The sequence below is a fragment of the Myotis daubentonii genome, chromosome 9, assembly GCF_963259705.1.
Source record: "Myotis daubentonii chromosome 9, mMyoDau2.1, whole genome shotgun sequence".
NCBI classification, from domain to species: domain Eukaryota; kingdom Metazoa; phylum Chordata; class Mammalia; order Chiroptera; family Vespertilionidae; genus Myotis; species Myotis daubentonii.
Window position 1 is genome coordinate 55,745,283 of NC_081848.1, and position 21,298 is coordinate 55,766,580.

Here is a 21,298-nt window from a genome sequence, read left to right on the forward strand (position 1 = left end):
AGGTCCCAAAGAGAGTGCCTGGTGCGCTGCTAACTGCTCATTACAATCACGGCTGCAGCTAAGTATAGCTCCGGCTCACACAAGACCAAGACAACAAGGGAAAGTCTTTCCGTACAAAAGCTGCACATGCAAGCACACAAACATCTGCACACACATGCTCCCCACAGTCATGCATGCCAATGGCCTTGGACGCTCGTGGGCCCCTCCTTGCACCAACACAGTTTTTCATTCTTTCACTCAGGCACCCATTCTAACAATGTTTGTTGAGGGTCTAGGGGAGTGGTTACGAGCATGTGTTCTGGAGTCAGACAAAGCCTAACTCCATCACCTCCCAGGTTCATGATCATGGACAACTTAACCTCTCCACGCCTCAGTTTCCTCCTTTGTAAAATTGTGATGGTAACCGCAGTGTGGACTTCAGAGGTGATGTATGGGCAAGGAGATGAGTCATGTATGGTAAGACTGCTTAGGAACAGGTCCATCTCGGCATTAGTGTCAGCACACAGTAGGTATCTTTATCCTCATGATTGATACCTACGATGTGCCCAACTCTGTGCTGGGAGCTTTAAAGCTGTTATTTCTGGAGGTGGTTGTGAAATGTACCTGTTGTATAATAGGCACTCCGTAAATACTTGGTGATTAAATCAACGAACAATTGTGTTAAAGCTGCATCAATGGATGGCCGCATGTCCTTGGAGCTTTCTTCTTTCGGGAGGAGCCACCCGCACTTGTCTCTCATCCAGGCTGTCTCTGGTAGATCTAGGTATTCTTGTGGGTAGCACATGAGTCCTGGAGACAGAGCTGGAGCTTGAGTGGATCCAGGCCACCCTTCGCTTTGCAGGTGGGGAAATGCAGCCAGTGGGCGCAGGGAGTGCTGGACTGGCACTAGGTAGGGCTCCGTCTGCGGGAAAAGGGCTGGAATTCTATCCAGCCTGAGTAAGAAACAAGCTTCAGGATTTGAAGGTGCTGTCACTGTTCCCAGCCTTTGACTAGGCCGGCAGCTAAACTGGCTTGGCCATCTCCTCCCATCGCACCTCCTCAAAAAGAAAGTGACATTTCCTGGTGCTTTTTAAAGCCCAGGGTGGCTGGGCCGGCCTGGATGTGGGGTAGGGAGGGGGCAGGCGGTGCTTGGAGTCACACAGCCCAAGTCTCTCCCTCACCTTGAGTGATCTCAAGATGCTGGGAATAGACATGGTCTCATGTCGCCATGTGTCCCAGATTCCAGATCTGATGCCCAGATTCTAGCTTCCACACCCCAGTGCCCGCATGTTGGTTTTGAATTTCAGGTTCCCATGCCAGGTTCTGCCCCTGGCAGTACTCGGGGTGTTGAACTTCATAACCTGTGCCTGCAGCTGGCAGGAGCCTCTGTGCCCTGTGCTCACGCTCCTCAGTCATTCATGTCAATGCTGGTGGGGACTCGGGTCTTTGTGTATTGAGTGTGTCCATTGCCCAGAGATGAACGTGATTGTGCCTGCTGCCCATGTGTATGTGTGTCTGCTGAGTCTGCTGTCAATGAGTGTGCCCATTGCCAGTGTAGACATGGGTCTGCTCTCAATCTCTGTGCCCGTTGCCAGCGTAACAAACAACCTCTGTGGAGACTGAGCTGATGGGAACATAGCTGAGTGATTTGTGAGTGCATCCGGGGCCAGTTTAGTCACAGACTTGTGGATAGAGATTATCCTCTATCAGCGTAGATGAAGATCTGAGGTAAGCATGGTCAGGGCCAGTGTAAAGGCCAGTCTGACATCAGTGACCGTGCACATTGCCAGTGTAGATGCAGATAAAGCAGCAGTAAGTCAGTGATTGTGTGCACTGCCCGTACAGAAGAGGGAAAGGGGGCCCCAGAGGAGAGGTTCCCTTCCTAAGGAGGCTGAAGGGAGGAAACTTGTTATGCCCATTGTGTAGATAGAAAGACTGAGACCAGCGGACACAGGACATGTATCCAGGACCTTCCCACAGAGGGGAGGCTGTGCTCTTGCTTAGCTGTGCTCCTGGCTCCTGAGCACAGTGTGCTGCCTGTAGCTAGGCCTGGCGGCAGGGCCAGCCTGATCCCCAGATCCAGCCACTTCACGGGTGATAAATATGAAAACTCAGTAAATTAGATAGTGTTAAGTATCAATACTCATCCAACTGGCCACTTAGGATGGGAGACTGTTATTGTGTGTGTACTCTACCTCAGTAAAGCTGGGGGAAAGTGTGTATTCAAAAATGGTACGTGCAATGTGCGGGGTGTGGAATAAGGAAAACCAGATTGGTTGCGGGGTGCTGGTTGAAATTTAAAATAAAGTGGTCAGAGTAGGCTGGCACTTTCATGAGACGGTGAGGGAATGAGCCATGAGGATGCCTGGGCAGAGGGAACAGCCAGTGTGAGGGCCCTGAGGCAGGCATGTGTCTGGCATATTTAAGGACTATGTTTTAGGAGGCGGGTGTGGCTGGAACAAAGATGGCCAGTGGCAGGAGAGGAGCGTGGAGGGGTAATGGCGGACCTACAGGGCACTGTGAGGACCTTGGGTTTTCCTCTGAGAGAAATGGTGAGCAGGGTTCAGGGCAGAGAAATGACACAGTCAGATTTACATGTTAAAAGGAATGTCTGGCTGCTGTGATGAAAGTAGTCCTAGCACACCAGGAATCTTGCAAGCTGAGAGACCAGTTAGGAGGCTCTCACCATAACCTAGAGCAGTGGTTCTCAACCTTCCTAATGCCGCGACCCTTTAATACAGTTCTTCATGTTGTGGTGACCCCCAACCATAAAATGATTTTCGTTGCTACGTCATAACTGTAATTTTGCTACTGTTATGAATCGTAATGTATCTGATATGCAGGATGTATTTTCATTGTTACAAATTGAACATAATTAAAGCATAGTGATTAATCGCAAAAACAATCTGTAATTATATATGTGTTTTCCGATGGTCTTAGGCGACCCCTGTGAAAGGGTCGTTCGACCCCCAAAGGGATCGCGACCCACAGGTGGAAAACCACTGATCTAGAGGGAAATGATGGTGGCTGGGACAGGGTGGTAACAGTGGTTGTGGGAAGTGGTCAGATTCTGGATTTATATCAAGCTGAGACAACAAGATTTCCTTATAGACTAAATGGGAGGTGTGATGGAAAGAGAGGTGTCAAGGATGACTCCGGTCTTTGTTAAGGATGGCGTTGCTATCTCATGAGATGGAGAAGGCTGCAGGCCATGGGGGTGGTACAGCAGTTGGTTGACTTGTTAGGTTGGTGAGAGAGCTATTAGGCCTCCACCTAGAGATGCGAAGGACTGGGACGCTGAAGTCCTGAGCTCCGTAGGAGAGCTTGACAGCAGGTGAACATTTAGGAGTGTGCTGTTAGTGGGACTTGAATGGGTGATGCTGTTTAAGCCTGGAAACGAGGTGAATCACTAAAGTGAATGAGTGTAGACAGAGAGGAGGACCAAGGACTGCCCGATCGTTAGAGGCTGGGACAAGAGGTTGGCAAAGGACATCAGGAAGGAGCGGTCAGTGAGGCGGGAGAAAGTCAAGAGGCAGTGGGGCCCTGGGGAGGGTGACAAAAAGGAGGGAGTGACCAGCTATCTCAGATGCTGCTGGTGGTCAAAAGACATGAGGACTGGGAATTGTTCCTATCTTTCTGCCTAGAATGCTCTTCCTCGTAGCCTATGTTTCCCTAGTTGATTCTTACCCATCCTTCCAACCTCTGCGTGTGTCACCTCCTCCTGGGGGCTGCTCTAACCCCAACACTCGTTGCTAAAGACCCATCAAATGGCCCGGCCAGCATAGCTTAGTGGTTGAGATTCGACCTATGAACCAGGAGGTCAGGGTTTGATTCCTAGTCAGGGCACATGCCATGGTTTTGGACTCAATCCCTAGTGTGGGACATGCAGGAGGCAGCTGATCAGTGATTCTCTCTCATTACTGATCTTTTTTTCTCTCTTCCCATCTCCTTCCTCTCTGAAATCAAGATACATATATATATATATTCTCCCATCAAATGCATTGTGCATTCTTGAAGCCCTCATCACCTCATATAGGTATGTATTTGCTTGTATGGTAATTTCATAAATAGTTTCCTCTGCCAGGTGGCTGTTTGGTTCACTCTGTACTCAGTGCCCTACACAGGCCTGGGACTAGGAGTAAATATTTGTTGGTGAGAGAGCAGGTGGACAGTCAACTGTGGTCCTACCTGGGCTGTGCCTACTGCCCTCCCTGAGCTGTCCCTCTTGGGTCACTTTTTTATTCCTTTCCCCCCAACACACACACACACACACACACACACACACACACACACACACACATATACACATGCATACCCTATTGGGAGTCAGGATCCCTGACTTGATGCAAAACCACAAATGGGCACAGGGGAAAATTTCCCAGTGGATTTCTAGTGGACATACCATGAAGCCTGGAGCCTCAGTTTTCTCATCTGTCAAATGGGGACAATCAAGACAGATCTGCTGATGGCCCAGGTAGTTGCCGGGGTCCAACCCCAGCGGGTCCAGGGGTTCCCCAAAGGTGTAGACGGAGTCGGCGAAGAAAGAATGACACGGAGACAGTGTTCAGTTGATCAGCAGCCTAGCCAGGATCTCTAGCCAGGATCTCCAGCCAAGTTCTGGTCTGGATCTCCAGAGAGGTTCTGCTTAGGATCTCCAGTCAGGTTCAGTCACCAGGTTCTAGTCAGGCTCTCCTGCCAATCTCCGCAGTCAGGTTCAGTCCAGGATCCCCTGCCATGCTCTCTCGCCAGGCTCCGCCTCCAGGCTCCGAGGCCAGTCCCTGTCCAGGATCCTCTCCAGCGAAGTTCTTCTGTCTCTAGAGAACGTTCTGTGTAGGTTCTGTGCCTAGGCTCTGTCTCTCTTGGTCCTGTCTTCCAAGCCCTGCGTTCTGAGTTCTGTCTTCTGAATTCTGTCTCCTGAGTTCTGTGTTCTAAGTTCTGAGTGTTTCTGTCTTGTTACAACTGTATTTATACCAGTTGATTCAATCCTATCAATCTCTATTACAAAGGTTAGGGCGTTTCTTATCTCCATTCCAGGGAGAAAAGATTATGTAGTTTAAGCATGATTGTTCGTAGTTAAAGTGATTAATTACCCGCCTGGCACTTAGTTGAGGGGTTTTATTCCCTCCCTAACTTCAGGGGAAAATCCCTACCTGGGGATTCAACCTTTCTTGGAGAGGTGACCTTGGTTAAAACACAGCGCCAAGAAGGTGAGCAAACATATTAAGAACCGTATGCCATATATGCCAGGTCCCTTGAAACAGCAAGGATGGACCGGCTCCCGGCAGGTAGTGTGTGTGTGTGTGTGTGTGTGTGTGTGTGTGTGTGTGTGTGTATGAAAGAGATTTGCAAGTGGAAGCTGTAGCGCATAGTGGTTTGGGGTCAGAACAGCCGGGTTCAGATTCTGCCTATCACTTCCGAACTGTGTGGGTTTTTGAGGTTTTGCACTTCGTAATCACTCTGAACCTCAATTTTCTTGTCTGCAAAATGGAGGAAATGATACCTCCCTTAGAGAGGTTTTTTTAAAGATGAAAGAGATCATGTTGGGAATGGCGGTCATTGTTACCTGATAGCAGAGGACAGTGAGGCTCAACAAAGCTAAACACTCCTGCCACCAAGGGGACTGTAAGGACTGAAAAGGGTAAAGCATGTGATGCGTTTAGCCATGCACAGTGAGTGCTCAAGAAAAGCAGGCTCCGAACCAGGCCAGGGAGCTGGCCCAAGACAGGGAGTGTGCTGGAAGCAGAGGCCTGGTCTGCAGCAGGGATGGCTCAGGGGTGAGGTCGGAGGCCCACCTGCAGCTGTGGGCAGGGCTGTCACGGAGAAGAAGGGAAGCGGGTGTGTTTGGTGACTGCATAGAGCAGAACTGGGATCACGGGGGTGGGGGGGTTGACTTAAACAAGGAATAAAAGCATGTCTCTAGAGCTGTCTAAAGACAGAACAAGTGGCCTCAGGAGCCCCTCTCACTGGTGGTCGCCAGCAGAGACATCTGCCTCAGGGCTACCACAGCGGCCATTACTGACCTGCCCCCGTGGGAGGCCTGTGCACCCATATGGGATGCCTTCCTACTCACTTCCTGACCTGGCCATCTCAGTCACCTATTCCTTATCCCAAATAGCGGCACAAAAATGTGTGAGGCCCGTGAGACACACCTACAACAGAACCCTTAGAAATGAAGAAGAAAAGAAAAAATAAGAATAATAGAGAAGAAATAGTGATACCCCAAACCCGGGTAAAAGATTAGTCCAGAGGTGAGCACCAAATTTAGTTGAGCTCCCTGGCAAGGAAATACGAAGGGTTCCATAACTCATCAGACAAGCCCACCCAGAGACACACACCAATCTAAGGCGTGACCAGAAGAGCAATCTCCTGTATGGAACACTAGTATTTCTCCGGGTTTAAAATGTTAATGGGCCCTGGCCCGTGTTGTACAGTGGTCAGAGCAGTCGTCCCATGCACCAAAGGGTCCTGGGCTTGGTTTCTGGTCAGGGCACATTCCCAGGTTGCAGATTCCATCCCTGGTCTGAGCATATACAGGAGGTGACTGATGGATATTTCTCTCTCACATCAATGTTTCTCTCCTTTTCCCCTCCTCTCTCTCTAGAATCAATGAAAACAACAACACCACCACCATAATTCTAGTGAGGATTTTAATAATGTTAAAAATGCTGGGGGGCAAAAATGCTGTGTTTGGATTTTCGTAGAGGAAAACTTTGACTCCACTCCTGGAATCCCAGTGTGAATCCCAGTGTGCGAGGGAACTGGCAGCCCTGGGGTTTCTCTTGCCCCAGGATTCTGCCCTGGATCTGGAAAATTTCTAGACACCCACCTGCTCCTCCAGGCCCCTCAGTAATGTCTTCCTTCCTGGAGTCTGTTATTATCATTGTCCTCATTTGAAGAATAAAGGGACTGAGTCTCCAAGATGTCATTTGCCTGCCATCATAAGCCAGTGGCAAAGCTGGGATTCGAACTCAGGTCTCTGAGGCTAAGCCCAGGACTCTTCCCTTCCACTATGCTGCCGGCTCCCCAGCCCCTAATGTTGTCTCAGGATGATGAGGTTCATTGGGCATCAGAGCTGCCTGCACTGGGTCTCATCTGGTCCCGATCCCAAACGCCAGGATGGGGCTGGGCAGACTGGTCATGTGCTGCTCAGCCAGGCCCAGGCAGGAGCCCAGTGGACTCAGGCTCACTCAGGCCGCCTGGGCTGAGCCGGGCGGGCGGAGGCTCTCTGAAGAACAGTCGTGCTGTTCTGTGATGTGGGGGCACATCTGCCCCCGTCCCAGGTGCTCCCAGCTCGGCGGTTCCCATCCGTGACTAAGATTCTCAGCTCTCCTGCATGTGAGACACTGATCCCAAGCTCTCCGTTTTGGTGGGAAAGGACCAGGTGGGAGGCCCACTGGAGGTCAGAGTGGGAGGTTTGCGTGGGAACTGAAACAATGTGTTTGAATAGCTCCTTCCTATTTTCTATGTATTATTTCATTTCATTGTCACAGCTACTGGGAGGCAGGGAATCCTATCCCACCTCCTCCCTATCCCTTGATAGGGGGAATGAAGGCTCAGAAAGGGCCAGTGACTTGCCCAAGGTCACCAGCCAAGCCAGGCCCCCAAACTCAGGTTGGTCTGAACTCAGGGTCCCACCATTTCTGCTCCAGCTGCAGCCTCCTTTGACAAGAGGGACTCGAGCTGCTTCAGACCTGGGGTCTAGAAGGCAGACAGGACCTGGGGAGCGAAGAGGCCTGGGAGGGCGTTTTAAGCAAAGGCTCAGTGGCCGCAATGAAGGGAGCCCCAAGCTAGAGCCCAGCACTGATACTTCCGGAGAACCTGGCTTTCCACTCTGCTCTACCTGAGAGCTCTGTAACCTTGTCCGGGTCCCTTCCCTCGCTGTACCTCAATTTCTCCATGTCTGCCCAAGGGGCGGCCTTTGCACCAGAAACCTCTGAGGGCCTCCTCTCTCTCTCTCTCTCTCTCTCTCTCTCTCTCTCTCTCTCTCTCTCTCTCTCCTTCTCTCTCTATCTCTCTCTCTCTATCTCTCTACCCCTCTACCTCTCTACCTCTCCACCTCTATCTATCTCGATGTTCTGGGTTCCTAATGAGCATGTGTTCACAAGTCCAAGGTGCTGCCGATTTAAGACATGCCCATGAGTCAAATAACAGCATGTTGGGGAAATGGGAAGAAATCCTGTTTTACGGATGTGTACATTTCATGACATATTTGCATTTCCAAAATGTGCATCTTGGAATGAAGCAACATGGGAACCTCTGCAGCCCTTTCTGGGCATGACCTTGGTCTAGGGTGGTGAGAATGAATCATGGATTCAGTGAAGTGGGTTCTTACCTCTTGGGGAGTCTGGGCTCCTTGCACATGCCTCGAGTCAGGTCACAGAAGCGGGTGACATACCTTCATCAGGTACACACCTACTCCACGTTTACACACTGCCGCCCTTCCCGCCAGCCCTCTCCCAGCACACAGACTTTCCCAAACCGGAGCCCACACAGCCATGTTCCCCACACACACTCCCACCCTCCACATAGCACCACGGGAGCTCCTGTCACCCACTGCTCCCTGCGCTGGGTGCCAAGAAGGGAGGACTTGTGAGAAGGAGTGGGGGCCAGGACCTGGACACCCGGATGGCGTGCTCAGGACCCAGCCAGGCTGCTTGGAGTTGACGGTGGGGGCATTTACTGATGGACCCAAAAAGGGACCCGACCCCAAAGTGCCTCCTTCCCTTTCTCCCCTCCTCCCCACCCCCAACCAGCCCCACACACTGTGGGCACGCCCAGCGCAAGGAAGGGCAGATGAGTCTAATTCGGTTTCCAAACTCAACTCAACTGACAATTTATTTAGGCCAATTGGCCATCCCGCCTGCTCTGCATCACTGACTCCACGCAGATTGACTCAAACGCCGCACACCCCCGCTGGGCAGGTTTAATTAGACGGAAAATCTGACCTGGAGCCTCTGGGGGCCGGGGCCTGGAGCCCAGCCAGGGCTCCCCGACCAGCCCCACTGCCTGAAACCTCTCAGCAGGGACCGAGTCCAGTTCTCACTTTGCCAGTGATGACACCGGGGCCCAGAGCGGGGAATGAACCTGCCAGAGTCACAGGGCGAGTGCGCGGCCAGACCGGGACGTTGTCCCGCCATCGCCTTGTTTCTGGAATAAACTGCAAGAACGCAGATCCCCACAGCGAACCCGCCCTGCACAGTTCTGAAAAGCAAGTACAATTTTTTTAAAGATGACTGCGGCATAAATAATTTATAAATGAAAGTCATAGCACATATTGGTCATTTTAATAGATAGTAAATTGCCTTTCTGATTTATAGTTTCAAGGGTGGGGCTACGATAAAAATAACTTGGTGATTTATAAAACATCTTCTTAAGTCAACAGATCGTTAGTAGGTTTGTTTGACTTTACAGCCAATAGCCTCACCACCCTGGTTACTATAGAAATGGGATGCCTTGCTTCGTTGCCATGGCTACACTTTCTAGAACACAATTGGTGGGTCTCTCATGGTTTGTGATTTGGTTCTGGGGGGGAAAAAGCCAGAAACTACTGGCTTGGCTTTATGCTGCATTATCAGGAGATCTTGCCTATTACTGTCTTGAAATTTCACAGGGTGGTCGCTGAGGTGACCGGGCTGGGTGACAGCTCCCTTTGTGCCCCCTCACCAGCTAGCAGCCCAGGAGGGACTGGCCTCACAGCTGGCCTGGATCCTGGCTGTGGGGGCACAGATGCTGCAGGGGTGGGCTGGGAAAAGGAGACAGGTCTGGTGGGTGGCGGGAAACCAGGAAGCCTGTTGATGATGGGCAGGCCCTAGGGATGGGCAATCCAGGAACTGGCACCATCAGATCAGGGCAGAGGCGAGGCGGGCTGGAGAGACAACACTGAGTCAGTCATACCCTTGGGGGTGCAGTGGGCAGAGGAGGGGCCGGCTGAGTGGCAATGCCGAGGTCTATTGTATCTGTAGTGGGTGTGCTGTGTGGTGACCACTTCTGCATCCTCCGTATGCTCTGAGTGTACAGGGCGTGCTGTGTGGAGCGTGCAGGGAGTGCGCCTGGCAGTGCAGCACCTGGGTGTGTGTGTTTGGTGTGCGGCAATGTGTTTCAGTATGCTCCATGGGCCCTGTGTTCTCTGTGTGTGTGTGGGCGGGACACTGTGCTGTAGCTTGTGTGGCCACATGCACAGTGTATGCGCTTAGGTAATGGGTGAGGTGTGTACTCTGGGCAGTTGTGTGCCTGTGGTCTGTGAGTGACTGTTCCCTGTTCTCTGGGTGACTGGGATTGGGAGGCAGACAGCTCACATGGGGTGCAGCCCTGCCCTTGCCTGCAGCCCCTACAGGGAGCGACAGCCCAGGCTTACTGCCCTGGGTCTGCTAGGCAGAGGTTCCCTCCCTGCTAGGGGTCCACTGATCCCAGATCCTCCCCTTCCCTTAAACTCTCCCCGCCTCCCTCTGGCTGAGCTTCTTGAACAAGTTGAAGTCATCTTCCACCTGCCTTCTGAGTCTTCAAGGAAGTGGGCCAGGTGGGGGTGCAGGCTGGACCATCCAAGGCTGCTGTCAGCATTGATTCCCTGAGCAAGGTGTGGCTGCACGCCAGCCCCCGGGGCTGCTCTAGCCCCAGGCACTACCAAGTCCTGGGCAAAGCGGCCCAAGAGCCATTCAGGCGTGGCTGGGCTCCAGCCTGTGGGTCCAGGCATCCCGGCTCTCTCGTCACTGGCAATGGGCATAGCCTGCCCTCAAATAGTCTGGGCTATGGGTGCCAACCTCCAAGATGAACCATTCAGACATGATCAGGGTCAGCTCCCCAGTGCACAGGACTGTGTTTTTAGCCCCAAGAGCTGTGGTCACTCTAGTGGTGGAAAGAGCTTAGGTTCTGGAGCTAGATCGATTCGGGTCCAAGCCTCTGCTTCATCCCTAGCTTTCAACATTTGGTCCTTGAACCTCTCTGCACCTGGGTTCGCTTTTTGGCACAACGTAGCACAGCCACCAGTCTGACTGGGTGTGTGAGGACTAAGGCGCAGAATAGGCCCTTAGCTTGGGCAGCGTCCTCCTCTCTCCTTCCTGTGCTCAGCTTCCCCGAGGCTGGACAGAAGGGAGCCGGGGACTCAGCGGGATGTGAGCTCTTGCGCTGGTTGTGCACCGTGGCTGCCCTGCTAGTCTCTAGGCTTCGGAGAATGTGGCCTGAGCAACCAAGGCACCTTCCTCCACAGCCCTCCTAAGAGCACACTTGAACCCCGGTGTTGCTGGGGCTCTGCCTGTGACAAAGGACCAGGCTGCCGGCAGCTCAGGCCAGAAGGCAGGCACCAGGGAGCCTAGGCAGGGCGGGAGGCCGGCTTCCACCTCTGCCAGCTTCCCTGGGAAGAAGGCCTAGTGTCTGGCTCGAGGCCTGGCTGCTGCTGTCCACCCCATCCCCACTCCTTTGGCTCTGGGGCCCAGAGAGGAAGGAATCTAGACAGGATCTCCGCTGATGGCTGAGAACCAACGATTTTTTCCTCCCCGAGTTTTTATAAGACTTGACCTCTTTCTGGGCCTCATTTTCCCCATCGAGACCTGTCCTGTGAGAGGAGCAAATGGGTTGACAGCTCTAGGGGCCTGTGGGGCACCTGGGAATGAGACGGCTCCTGGGACATCAGTGCCCTGTCTGGGCTGTTCCCATGAGCCTCCCTGGGCACTCATGAACGGAGTTGGAGACAGGCTGGCTGTCTCCCGGGGGTGAATGTAGAGGCTCCTTGGGGAGTCCCTTTATTTGCTGCCTCGTAAGGGTCTCAGCTGCAATGAAGAGCCCCACCTGGTGAAGGCGCCCCAGGAGAAGGGCTAATTCCTGGGGTGCTGAAGGATGAGGGGTTTTTCCAGAGAAAGATGGGCAGGAACACTCTGGTGGAAGGAACAACAGGTGTGATGATGCGGAGATGGGGAGACACGGAGGTGTGGGGTCAGAAATGGCAGAGTTGCATCTGGCAAGAACATTGGGTGCATGTAAGGAAGTCGGGGAGGCCAGGGCACAGCAGCTCATGCCCGGCTGAGGAGTCAGGCTTTTCTCCGTGGGCAGCATGGGCAGGCAGCATGCAGAGCTGGGATCCCAGCCAGTCCCTCCCTCTGGCTTGGAGGCTGGACTGGTGGCCAAGACTGACGCCTAAAACCTGTTAGCTTTGGTGGCAGTAGCCCTGTTGAGAGAGAGTCACATATAAGCAGAGGGGACAGAGGAGGATGGATGTGGGTCAGATTAGGAGGGTGATGCCATGGCTGGTGGGGCAGCAAGGAGAGGTGCCTCTTGCCTTCTGCCATCGCCCAGGATCGGGAGCCCACGGGTACAATGGGCCCTACCTCTTGGCATATCTCTCTCTCAAAGGCCAGGGAAGTGGGTATGGCTGGGGCATGACCTGCCCGTGGGGAGTGTGGGCTGTGAATGCCAAGCTCCAAGACGAGGCCCTCCAGAGGTAACCTGGGACCAAATACCCAGCAGACAGGGATGGTTTAGCTCCAAGAGCGTTGGCAACTCTGGTGTGGAAAGTGCTGGGTAAACCTGGGTTGGAAGTGTACCTCTGCCAGGTGCTTCCACTTTGCTTTCCTGGTCCTCCTCTGTGGTGACCCAGGGCGGCACTGTCCGGACCCTCGAAGAGCTGTTTCTGGAGGTGGAAGACCTGGTTTAAGTCCCTACCCTGTCCCGCCTTGTCCAAGCCTCACCACTTCATAGGGCTGAGGGGCTCACCTTTCCAGGCCACCGCATTGTCTCTGTGAGTGTCCTTTACCCTCCGCTGGGCAAGGAGCTCCCTGAGGCCTGGGCTGGAATCCTCCCTGATGGTTCCTCCCTGAGGATTCCCCTCAGTGCTGGGCATAACCTGGCGCTTGATGAGGAAGGGAAAGAAGAAAGAATGGATGCATGCATGTTGGATGGAAGAGAGAAATGGAGAAAATGGAGGAAGGAATGGAAGGAGGGAGAGAGAGGGAAGGAGGGAAAAGGGTGAATGATGTGTGGATGGAAGGGAGGGGAAAAGGAAGGAAGGAAAGATGGATAATGGGTAGATAAAATGAAGGAAGCAGAGGTGAATGGATGAAGGGTGCATAGGGATCCATCTCTAGTAGTCTAGATAAAGTTTTTGCAAATTGCTCAGAGCGCTAAGCCTACAGAACTATCGGCATCTTGTAATGATTGCCTAGGGCAGATCTCTTCCTGTTTCTGGGCCACAGGATTCCCCATCTGTAGCAGGTAGTGTCTTGGGTCAGATCATCTCTGACGGCTTCTCTATACTGACATTCTGAAATGCTGCCTTTGTCCCTTCCCCTTAGTTCTCCCCTTCCCCACCCAGAATGTGGCTTGGAAGATCCACATAGTTCTGGGCTTCTAGATCCCTTCCAGTTGGGTGCCAGACAGGGCTGTTCTGGGACTTCCAGTCCCCCCCCCCCAAAAAAAGCCCAAAAACAACAGGTGGAGGTGGGCGTCAATGCAAACTAATCACTAGAAACAGCATGGCTGCCTCCTGCTGAAGATACAGGGTGAGACCATGGCACTCCTTGAAGTTATCTATGGACCAAAAGTGCCACTTATTCCAGCCTGTAGCCCAGGGCTGCCTCCGGCCATGGTCTGTCTTGGCCAAGCGGAGAGAAGGAGGGTCCAGAGGGAAGGGGAGCAGCAGGAACATGCGGGCAAGACTGACCTGCTGGGCCCCTGGAGGAGAGCTGACTGGCCAGGGTTCCACCTGCCCAGGGCAATGCCTAAGGAGGCCATGGTCTGTTAGAGTTCCGGGGGACCCACCTGGGGTCTGTAAGAAGAGACCTTGCCTGGAATTCAGTCTTGGTTTGAAGCTCAGGCAGCTACTTGATTCTCTTTCCTTGGATTCCCATGTCTGCTGTGGGGTCGAGAAGCTCAAGGGGTCATCATATGGGGCCACCAGACCAAACCAAAGGGTCTCCTGAATCTTTTTCCAGGAGCTCAGGGACAGAGCAGGTGGTTCTGGACAGACTGGGATATTCTGGCCATTTCCTTCTCACTGATGGGGTCTGAGAGAAGCAGGTACTCACATATGTTTAAAAAGCCCCAGCATCCCGACAGTTTCTTCCTCTCTCCCACCCACACCCCTACCCTGGGTCTGGCAGGCAGCAGGGAAGAAGCAGACCCTATGGTTTATGTGCCTTCGAGGATACCTTGTCCAGTTCACCTCCTGATGCCAGAACTGGCACCGTATCTCTGATCTCTGACAATGATCATTTAGCCTCTGTTTGAATACCCCCAAGGATGGGGAACTCACTTCCAGGTTGGGTGTGTGAGTTCCTAGGAGGATAGAGGGAGCAGTTAAAAAAAGTCATCTAAGGCCCTGAGGCAGATGAACATCTTCTTTAGATCTAGATAGGATAGAACCTGAAAGAGATTCCACGAGTGAAGTACAGACAAAAGATGGGAGATGTGGCCAGATACCACCGTAGCTGCCCCCTCTCCTTTCTTTGCCAACTTTAGCCCAGCAAGTTGGTCATTTTTATTAGTCAGAGTGGCTAAATGCCCCAAACCATGGTGGCTTAATAAAATAGTATATTTCCCATTCAAGTAATAGTTCAATGAGAATATTTAGTGGTGTTTCTTCTCAGGAACCCAGGCTCCTTCCTCCTGGTGGCACTGCTGGAAGTGGGGCGGGGAGGGGGAGGGGAGAAGGAGGAAGAAAGAGCATAGAAGATTGAGTAGGAAGGGTTCATGAGCCAGACCTGGCAGACCTGGCATCAATGCATACTCCTTTCATTCACTGTCCTCTGGCCTGAACTCAGTCACTTGACCCCATCTAACCCAAGGGAGGCTGGGAAATGTAGGCTAGCTGCACATCCAAGAGGAAAGGAAACACGTTTGTGAAAACAAAGGAATCTCTGCCACAACCCTTTAACTCCCTGAGCGCCCTTACCCCGCGCCCGGAGGAAGGACAAGTGGCCTGTTCGCTTGGCCCTGTGTTGGCAGGGTCACTGTGCTGGCGTCTTCCCTGACCTGGCACCTGACGGGACCCAACACAGAGGCACTCCCAGTTTCTCTGCTCTGGGTGGGAGGGCCTGCCCTCTGACACTGTGTTTCTCCCCCACAGTATGTGGCCTTGGCCTCCCTCTTCTTCATCCTGGTCTCCATCACCACCTTCTGCCTGGAGACCCACGAGCGCTTCAACCCCATCGTGAACAAGACGGAGATCGAGAACGTTCGGAACGGCACCCAAGTGCGCTACTACCGGGAAGCAGAGACGGAGGCCTTCCTCACCTACATCGAGGGCGTCTGCGTGGTCTGGTTCACCTTCGAGTTCCTCATGCGTGTCGTCTTCTGCCCCAACAAAGTAGAGTTCATCAAGAACTCGCTCAACATCATTGACTTTGTGGCCATCCTCCCCTTCTACCTGGAGGTGGGCCTCAGCGGCCTGTCCTCTAAGGCTGCCAAGGACGTCCTGGGCTTCCTGCGCGTCGTCCGCTTCGTGCGGATCCTGCGCATCTTCAAGCTGACCCGGCACTTTGTGGGCCTGCGGGTCCTGGGCCACACGCTCCGTGCCAGCACCAACGAGTTCCTGCTGCTGATCATCTTCCTGGCCCTGGGTGTCCTGATCTTCGCCACCATGATCTACTACGCCGAGAGGATAGGGGCCCAGCCCAACGACCCCAGTGCCAGTGAGCACACCCACTTTAAGAACATCCCCATTGGCTTCTGGTGGGCCGTGGTCACCATGACAACACTGGGCTACGGAGACATGTACCCGCAGACCTGGTCCGGGATGTTGGTGGGAGCACTGTGTGCACTGGCGGGCGTGCTGACCATCGCCATGCCCGTGCCTGTCATCGTGAACAATTTCGGGATGTACTACTCCTTAGCCATGGCTAAGCAGAAACTACCAAAGAAAAAAAAGAAGCATATTCCACGGCCGCCGCAGCTGGGATCTCCCAATTATTGTAAATCTGTCGTAAACTCTCCACATCACAGTACTCAGAGTGACACATGCCCGCTGGCCCAGGAAGAAATTTTAGAAATTAACAGAGCAGGTAGGAAACCTCTTAGAGGCATGTCGATCTGACCTTTCACCTCTGCCCCCTGTAGCGATGATTTCAGATTCAGTCAGACTGCTTCCTTAGTTCCATGGGAAACCCCGGACCCCCACACTCAATCTTGAGGTGTGGAGCCTGGGGGCCCAGGGAGATGCTGGGCAGCCAAGTTCACGAGGCGAGGGCCAGCTAGAGGAACCTCACTGGTGGCCCCGGGTAAGGAGGTTGACGCGCTGGTCTCATGAGGTTCTGAAGAGACGACGTGGCCCTCGAGGTTGCCGAGGACTCTCTTAGCAGGAGCCCGGGAGCTGCTGCTTGGTGGGCAGGAGTCCAGCGTGAGTCTCTGACTCAGGCCACTGACCTGGTGTCCGGGCCGGGTGGGGGTGGGCGTGATTTGGAAATGGCAGACAGCTTCTGATTGGGTCTTTACACGGCTCCCTTCAGGCTGTGCAGATGGCACAAGCGGTGCATGGGGCCTGGCAGGAGGGTACCTGCAAAAGCAGTAGCAAGGATGCTCACCCCCGACAGAGCCTGTCTCCATAGCCGAGTAGAATTCGTGCTCTGATTTGGGCTGCCTGGCTCCAGGTGTGTCCTAGGAGACATCTCCAGCCCTCCGTAACAAGCTTACTTCCCCATAGCATGCTGAACCAACTCATCTTCTACCATCACTCTAGAGTTTAGCGTTTATCTTTAGAAACTGTTGGAGTGACTCTAGCTTTCACGTTGTCTGTTTGGGTTGATGGTTGAGTGGGAGTTTCCGATGGTCTTCTGATGGAAGCGGCTGGTGAGCAAAGGATTAGCGGGGCCACCACCCCGGGCAGCTTAGGCGAAAGCGCTACAGACCAGCCACCACCTCCCACCGATGGTTCTCCCCACTTCCGATGGAAGGGACTGCAGCAGCAATACATGACACCCCAGCCAGTGTCCAACCACTTTCCCATGAATTCGGTGGGGGTCGGGGAGTGGGGAGGGGGAGGGGGGCGTGAAACAATACTAGTCACCGTGGGATATATTCTAATATTCCATGGCTAGTGGTTCGTTATGGGACTATCTCAGTTTTATGAGAACCTGCACATAGCACATAAAGTTGATCACGGGGCTCTGGTCCGAAGATATAAAGCCCATAGTCTACCTCTACCCATGGAATACCATCGACTTATTCTGTGGACACAGGGATTTCAAGGGAATGGATGACCCAGAGAAGAATACAGCACTGAGTGAAGCTCCGTGGGGTGAGGGGGCTGAATGAGTGATAGGTAGCATTTAGTTTGTGAGGGACATCCCGGGTCCAAAGTCTGGCAGGGGCTGCAGGCTAGCTCAGCCCTAGATGAGCAAGTTTCCCCCAGGTTGGGTGGTCTCCCCCAGCGTATGATTGATTCTTTCTCCCTGCTGATGCTCTCTCTACCCAACCGCCCCATCCTGCTCACGATCCGGCTTTATTCCACAGCTATGCTGCCCAGAGCAGTACCTCCAAGGCCCACTTCTCTGCCCATGGGGGCTCTCCAGCCCCCTTTCCTGTCCCCATACCTTTACCCTCCCTGGGATTCCCATAGGCACCTGAAAGGAACTTGGTTAGTGTCCTGGGCTGGGCCAGAGGGTGGCAGGAACTGGAATAGGAGCCAGAGGGGAGCCGGGTTTCCCTGCTAAGGCATGGCTCCTGCCCCACCTTCCTGCTCTGGGTTAACTAGCTATTTGACCTCAGGAGCCACCACCATGACAAGGAAAGTTCCTGGGGATCTAGGAGAGGGTCCAGGTTGGCCTAGCCTCCAGCTCTACTCCAAGCCCCTCAGGAAGAGCTGAGCCTGAATGGCATCACCATGGTGCTACTTGGCCCTTCCGTCAATCTCCCCTACACTGGATCTTTCCATATCGGTGCCCCAAGCATGGGCGCCCAGGCCACCCTGTCAAGGATCCCCAGTTCACTCCAGTCAGGCACCGATTGTCCTCATCCCTGACAATGCCAGTATTCTTCGTGTGCTAAGCGCACGCACACACACACATGCATGCACACATACACACACATGCATGCGCACACACAGAGAGCAGACTGTGCTCTGACATGTACACCAGCCAGTCCTGGGACACAAGCCCTATTCCCATGCTGCACCAGACCTGGGAAGCCCATGCATTCCTGTGGGATGCCCCAGGCCCACGGCCATGGCAGTCCTGCCCTTGCAGCCTCCGGCCCTGGCCCCAGGCCTCAGGAACCCAGAGCTCTGGCAGGAGCAGTCTCTGTGGCTGAGAAGGTGTTCTGGGCCCTCCCAAGCCTGTCCTCTGGAGCCCAGCTGCCGGGATCCTCCTCCTGCCTTTCCCCTCCCTCCCCACATTGGATCTCTACCCCCTTCCCAAGTACTCCCCTCCCCGGCCGGTGCTGTTTTAACGTCCAGACCCACCTGCCTTGATTCTGAGACCCCCTCTGAGCTTCACCAGAACACCCCTTCCTCCAACAGCTGGCATGTGAGACCCAGATTAACTGTCACTGAGAGGGGTGTGGTCCTTAGGGGTGTGTCCCCATCTCTGCCTCCCTGAGTCCCTTCCCATTCACCTCCTTTTCTGCTTTCAGCTATGCACCTGGATGGGCGTGAGCTGGGGGTGCATTCATGAGTGAGTGGGGAGGCCAGAGGAAAGGAAGGCAAATATGGGTGGAGAACCGGCCCTGCAAGGATTGAGCAGGGTGAGATGCAGCACCCCAGGCCTTTCCAGCCTCACTCCACCCCCAGGGGCAGTGGTGAGGCCTCAGGGAAACCCGGGGTTCGCCATTTCCTCTTTTAGAAGCTGGGATGGGGCCGAGTTCGCATGCTGGTCTCTGAGGACACCTCCCCTACCAGGGCAGGATCCCTGGGACTCCAGCAAGGCCTCCCAGTCCTGCCACCAGCCCCTTTCCCTCCCCTCTACGTCTGCTTTCTCCCCAAGCTTCAGGTCCCTTGTCTGTGAAGGATGATCTGGTGTCTTCCTCTGTACCATGGCTGGCATGGCCTCAGTGTTGGGGGGACTTGGCCTGGGGGGCTGTAGGACCTTACAGAGGGATGCTAGGAGGTCACCCCACATCATCAGAGGATGCCTGGGGCTCATAGCCCAGGAGAAGTTGCTCCTCTCCCAGAAAGGGCCTTCCCCGCTCCCCTCTGCAACCAGGGGGCCCAGCTCACTTGCTCACGTCCATTCACGTATGTCTTGTCCCTCTCTGCTCCTGTGGTGTGGGTCAGTCCTCTATGATGTGGTGTCCAGACTACCGGGTCACGCCGTAGGTGAGCAGGGGGGCCTGCATGGGGGAGGGGTGGTGGCCAGACCCCTTTCCTGCCCACAGGCACACAGAGCTGCAGTGAGGCCCCAGCGAAGACCCTGCCCAGCCCCCCTGGGAGCCCACTGCAGTCTCTGGGTCACCTGTGGGGTGGCAGTGGGAGGTTGTCCCCTGAGCAGCAAGTCCACAGTGCCCCTCTCCTGGCCCTCCCTTCCCATGCTGCTTGTCTGCAGAGAGGGCTGGGAGTGGTGCTAGCCCGGGGCAGGGAGAGTGACCCCTGGGGCAGAGGTGACCAGGCAGGGTGGGCAGGGCCCCTCTGCATGAGCTGATCAAGTTTCTGCTCAGATACAGGGTCAGGGTGGGCAGCTGGGGCCCGTGTGGGGTCTGTGTGGCCCCCAAGCGGGCTAAGAGGGAAGGATCAGAAAAATGACGCAACTCTGAGGGCCAGGCCTGGTGTTCTTTCTGTGTTTTTCATATTCTCTCTTTTTCTCTCTCTCCACTAATCATGTTTCTCTCTTTTTCTCTCCTCGTTTCGTTGCATGACTTGTGCCGGTTCTCGTGACTGTACTCTGCTCCTGTCTCTCACAGACTGTCCCCCGATAGCCTGGGACTTTTTCCCTGATCCCCCTCCTGGGCAGACCCCTTGGAGCTAAACCCAAGGAAATGCCCAGCAACCCCCCACCCCGCCCCAGCCCTGTGTGCGCCCCTGGCGCCCGCTGCTGGTCTGAACAGTAAGTACGTCGGTGGTGCCTGGAGACGAGGGCGAAAAAGCCAGCCCTGCTGGTTGAGGGCCCTGACACCGGGTTCTCCTTGCTCCAAAGTTTAAAAAAAAATGACCCTCTCGCGGACGCTCATCTATCTCAGCCCATTTCAAAGCCTGGAAACCATCTCTGCGAGCCGCTGCCCATGCTGCCATTTCATCATCGCAAGCCGCGGGGCTAGTGGGGCTGAGGGGCCCTGGGCCAGGAGGCAGGTCTCCCCACCTTCTGGGGAGCAGGTGGGAACCAAGGCTCCTGGTGGCCATCTCATGCAAGGGGGCGGGGGTGAGGGCGTCAGGGGGGGAATCTTGGAAGAGCTGACCCTCTGGCCTTTTGTGTGGGTTCCTCAGGTTTGGAGAGTTGGCCCTTCCTTTGTTTCTCTTCTAGCCGCTCCTCTGGAGCTGGGGAGGGAGAATGCTCCCTGTTTCTGACAGCACCCCAAACTGCAGATAAACCAACAGCCCAGGGAGGCTGGCTCCCTTACAGAACAAGACCTAAACACTCTCACCCAATTATAGCCCCTCCTCAAAGTCATGGTTGAGAGAAGCAGACCCAGGTGTGTCCTGGGGTCCCTTCAGGGAAGGAAGGGTGCGCAGCTCACCCACCCAGGGATCCCTGCCAGTTGCGCCCACTCCCTTCCCTGCAGGGAAAACCAGCCTGTGGGAGCTGGATGCTCCAGGGGCCTGGTGCTGGGGGGCAGAGCCGTTGGGTGGGGACGAAGCACTCAGAGCCAGAGGAGTCTCGGGCTCCACCCTCCACCTTTGACCCGCCCCTGGGCAAGAACGGTAGGCTGTGGGCACCTCCACTGACAGACGATGGCCCAGATGGAGATGCTGCTGGGAGGACTTGCTGTTTCCCCTGGAGGAAAGTGTGTGCAGGGTACTATGGGCCCCGACTTTCACACCCTCCTCCACTTCCTCCTCCCTTATATCCCGCCCCTCCCCATCACCCTCCTCCCGCAGCCCAGAGATCCTTGGGAGGGAAGCCAGGGGCCAGCCAGAGTGGGAGGCAGGACCAGGCTTGTCTGTAAGCACAGGTGTGTGCCCGCAGACACACCCCAAGTGCTAGGCAGCCCCCCAACCCCAGAGAGGCCCAGCCCCAGTCACGTGGTGTCAGAGTTACCTTGGTAACCGGCCCTTCTGGCTCAGCGTAAAGCGGGAAGTGGAGCCCCTGGGATCTGTGGAGAAACGCACTGTACGTGAACTGCTTTCCATCTTGTATGCAGACTTTTTAAGTTCCAAAATTATGATGGGATTTTTTTTTTTTGGATTTGCTTTACGAATAAACCTGATTGGTCCATTTCACTTTTGACTGACTGCCTCTTTGTAGTGACATGA

At 54.4% G+C, this 21,298-nt stretch overlaps 1 protein-coding gene across 2 annotated transcripts in view; it reads left to right on the plus strand.

Annotated features, from left to right (window-relative positions):
* Positions 1–21,298, plus strand: part of KCNC1 (potassium voltage-gated channel subfamily C member 1) — a 41,248-nt gene that overhangs the window by 14,955 nt on the left and 4,995 nt on the right. Inside the window, exons 2-3 of one of the 2 annotated variants that reach the window (XM_059709065.1) lie at positions 15,032–15,965; positions 19,792–21,265. In XM_059709065.1, the coding sequence (XP_059565048.1) occupies positions 15,032–15,965; positions 19,792–19,856 (999 nt within the window). In that variant the 3' untranslated portion in view covers positions 19,857–21,265. Of the gene's footprint in view, positions 1–15,031; positions 15,966–19,791; positions 21,266–21,298 lie in introns of those variants that run through there. The other variant, XM_059709064.1, reaches the window with a different exon arrangement.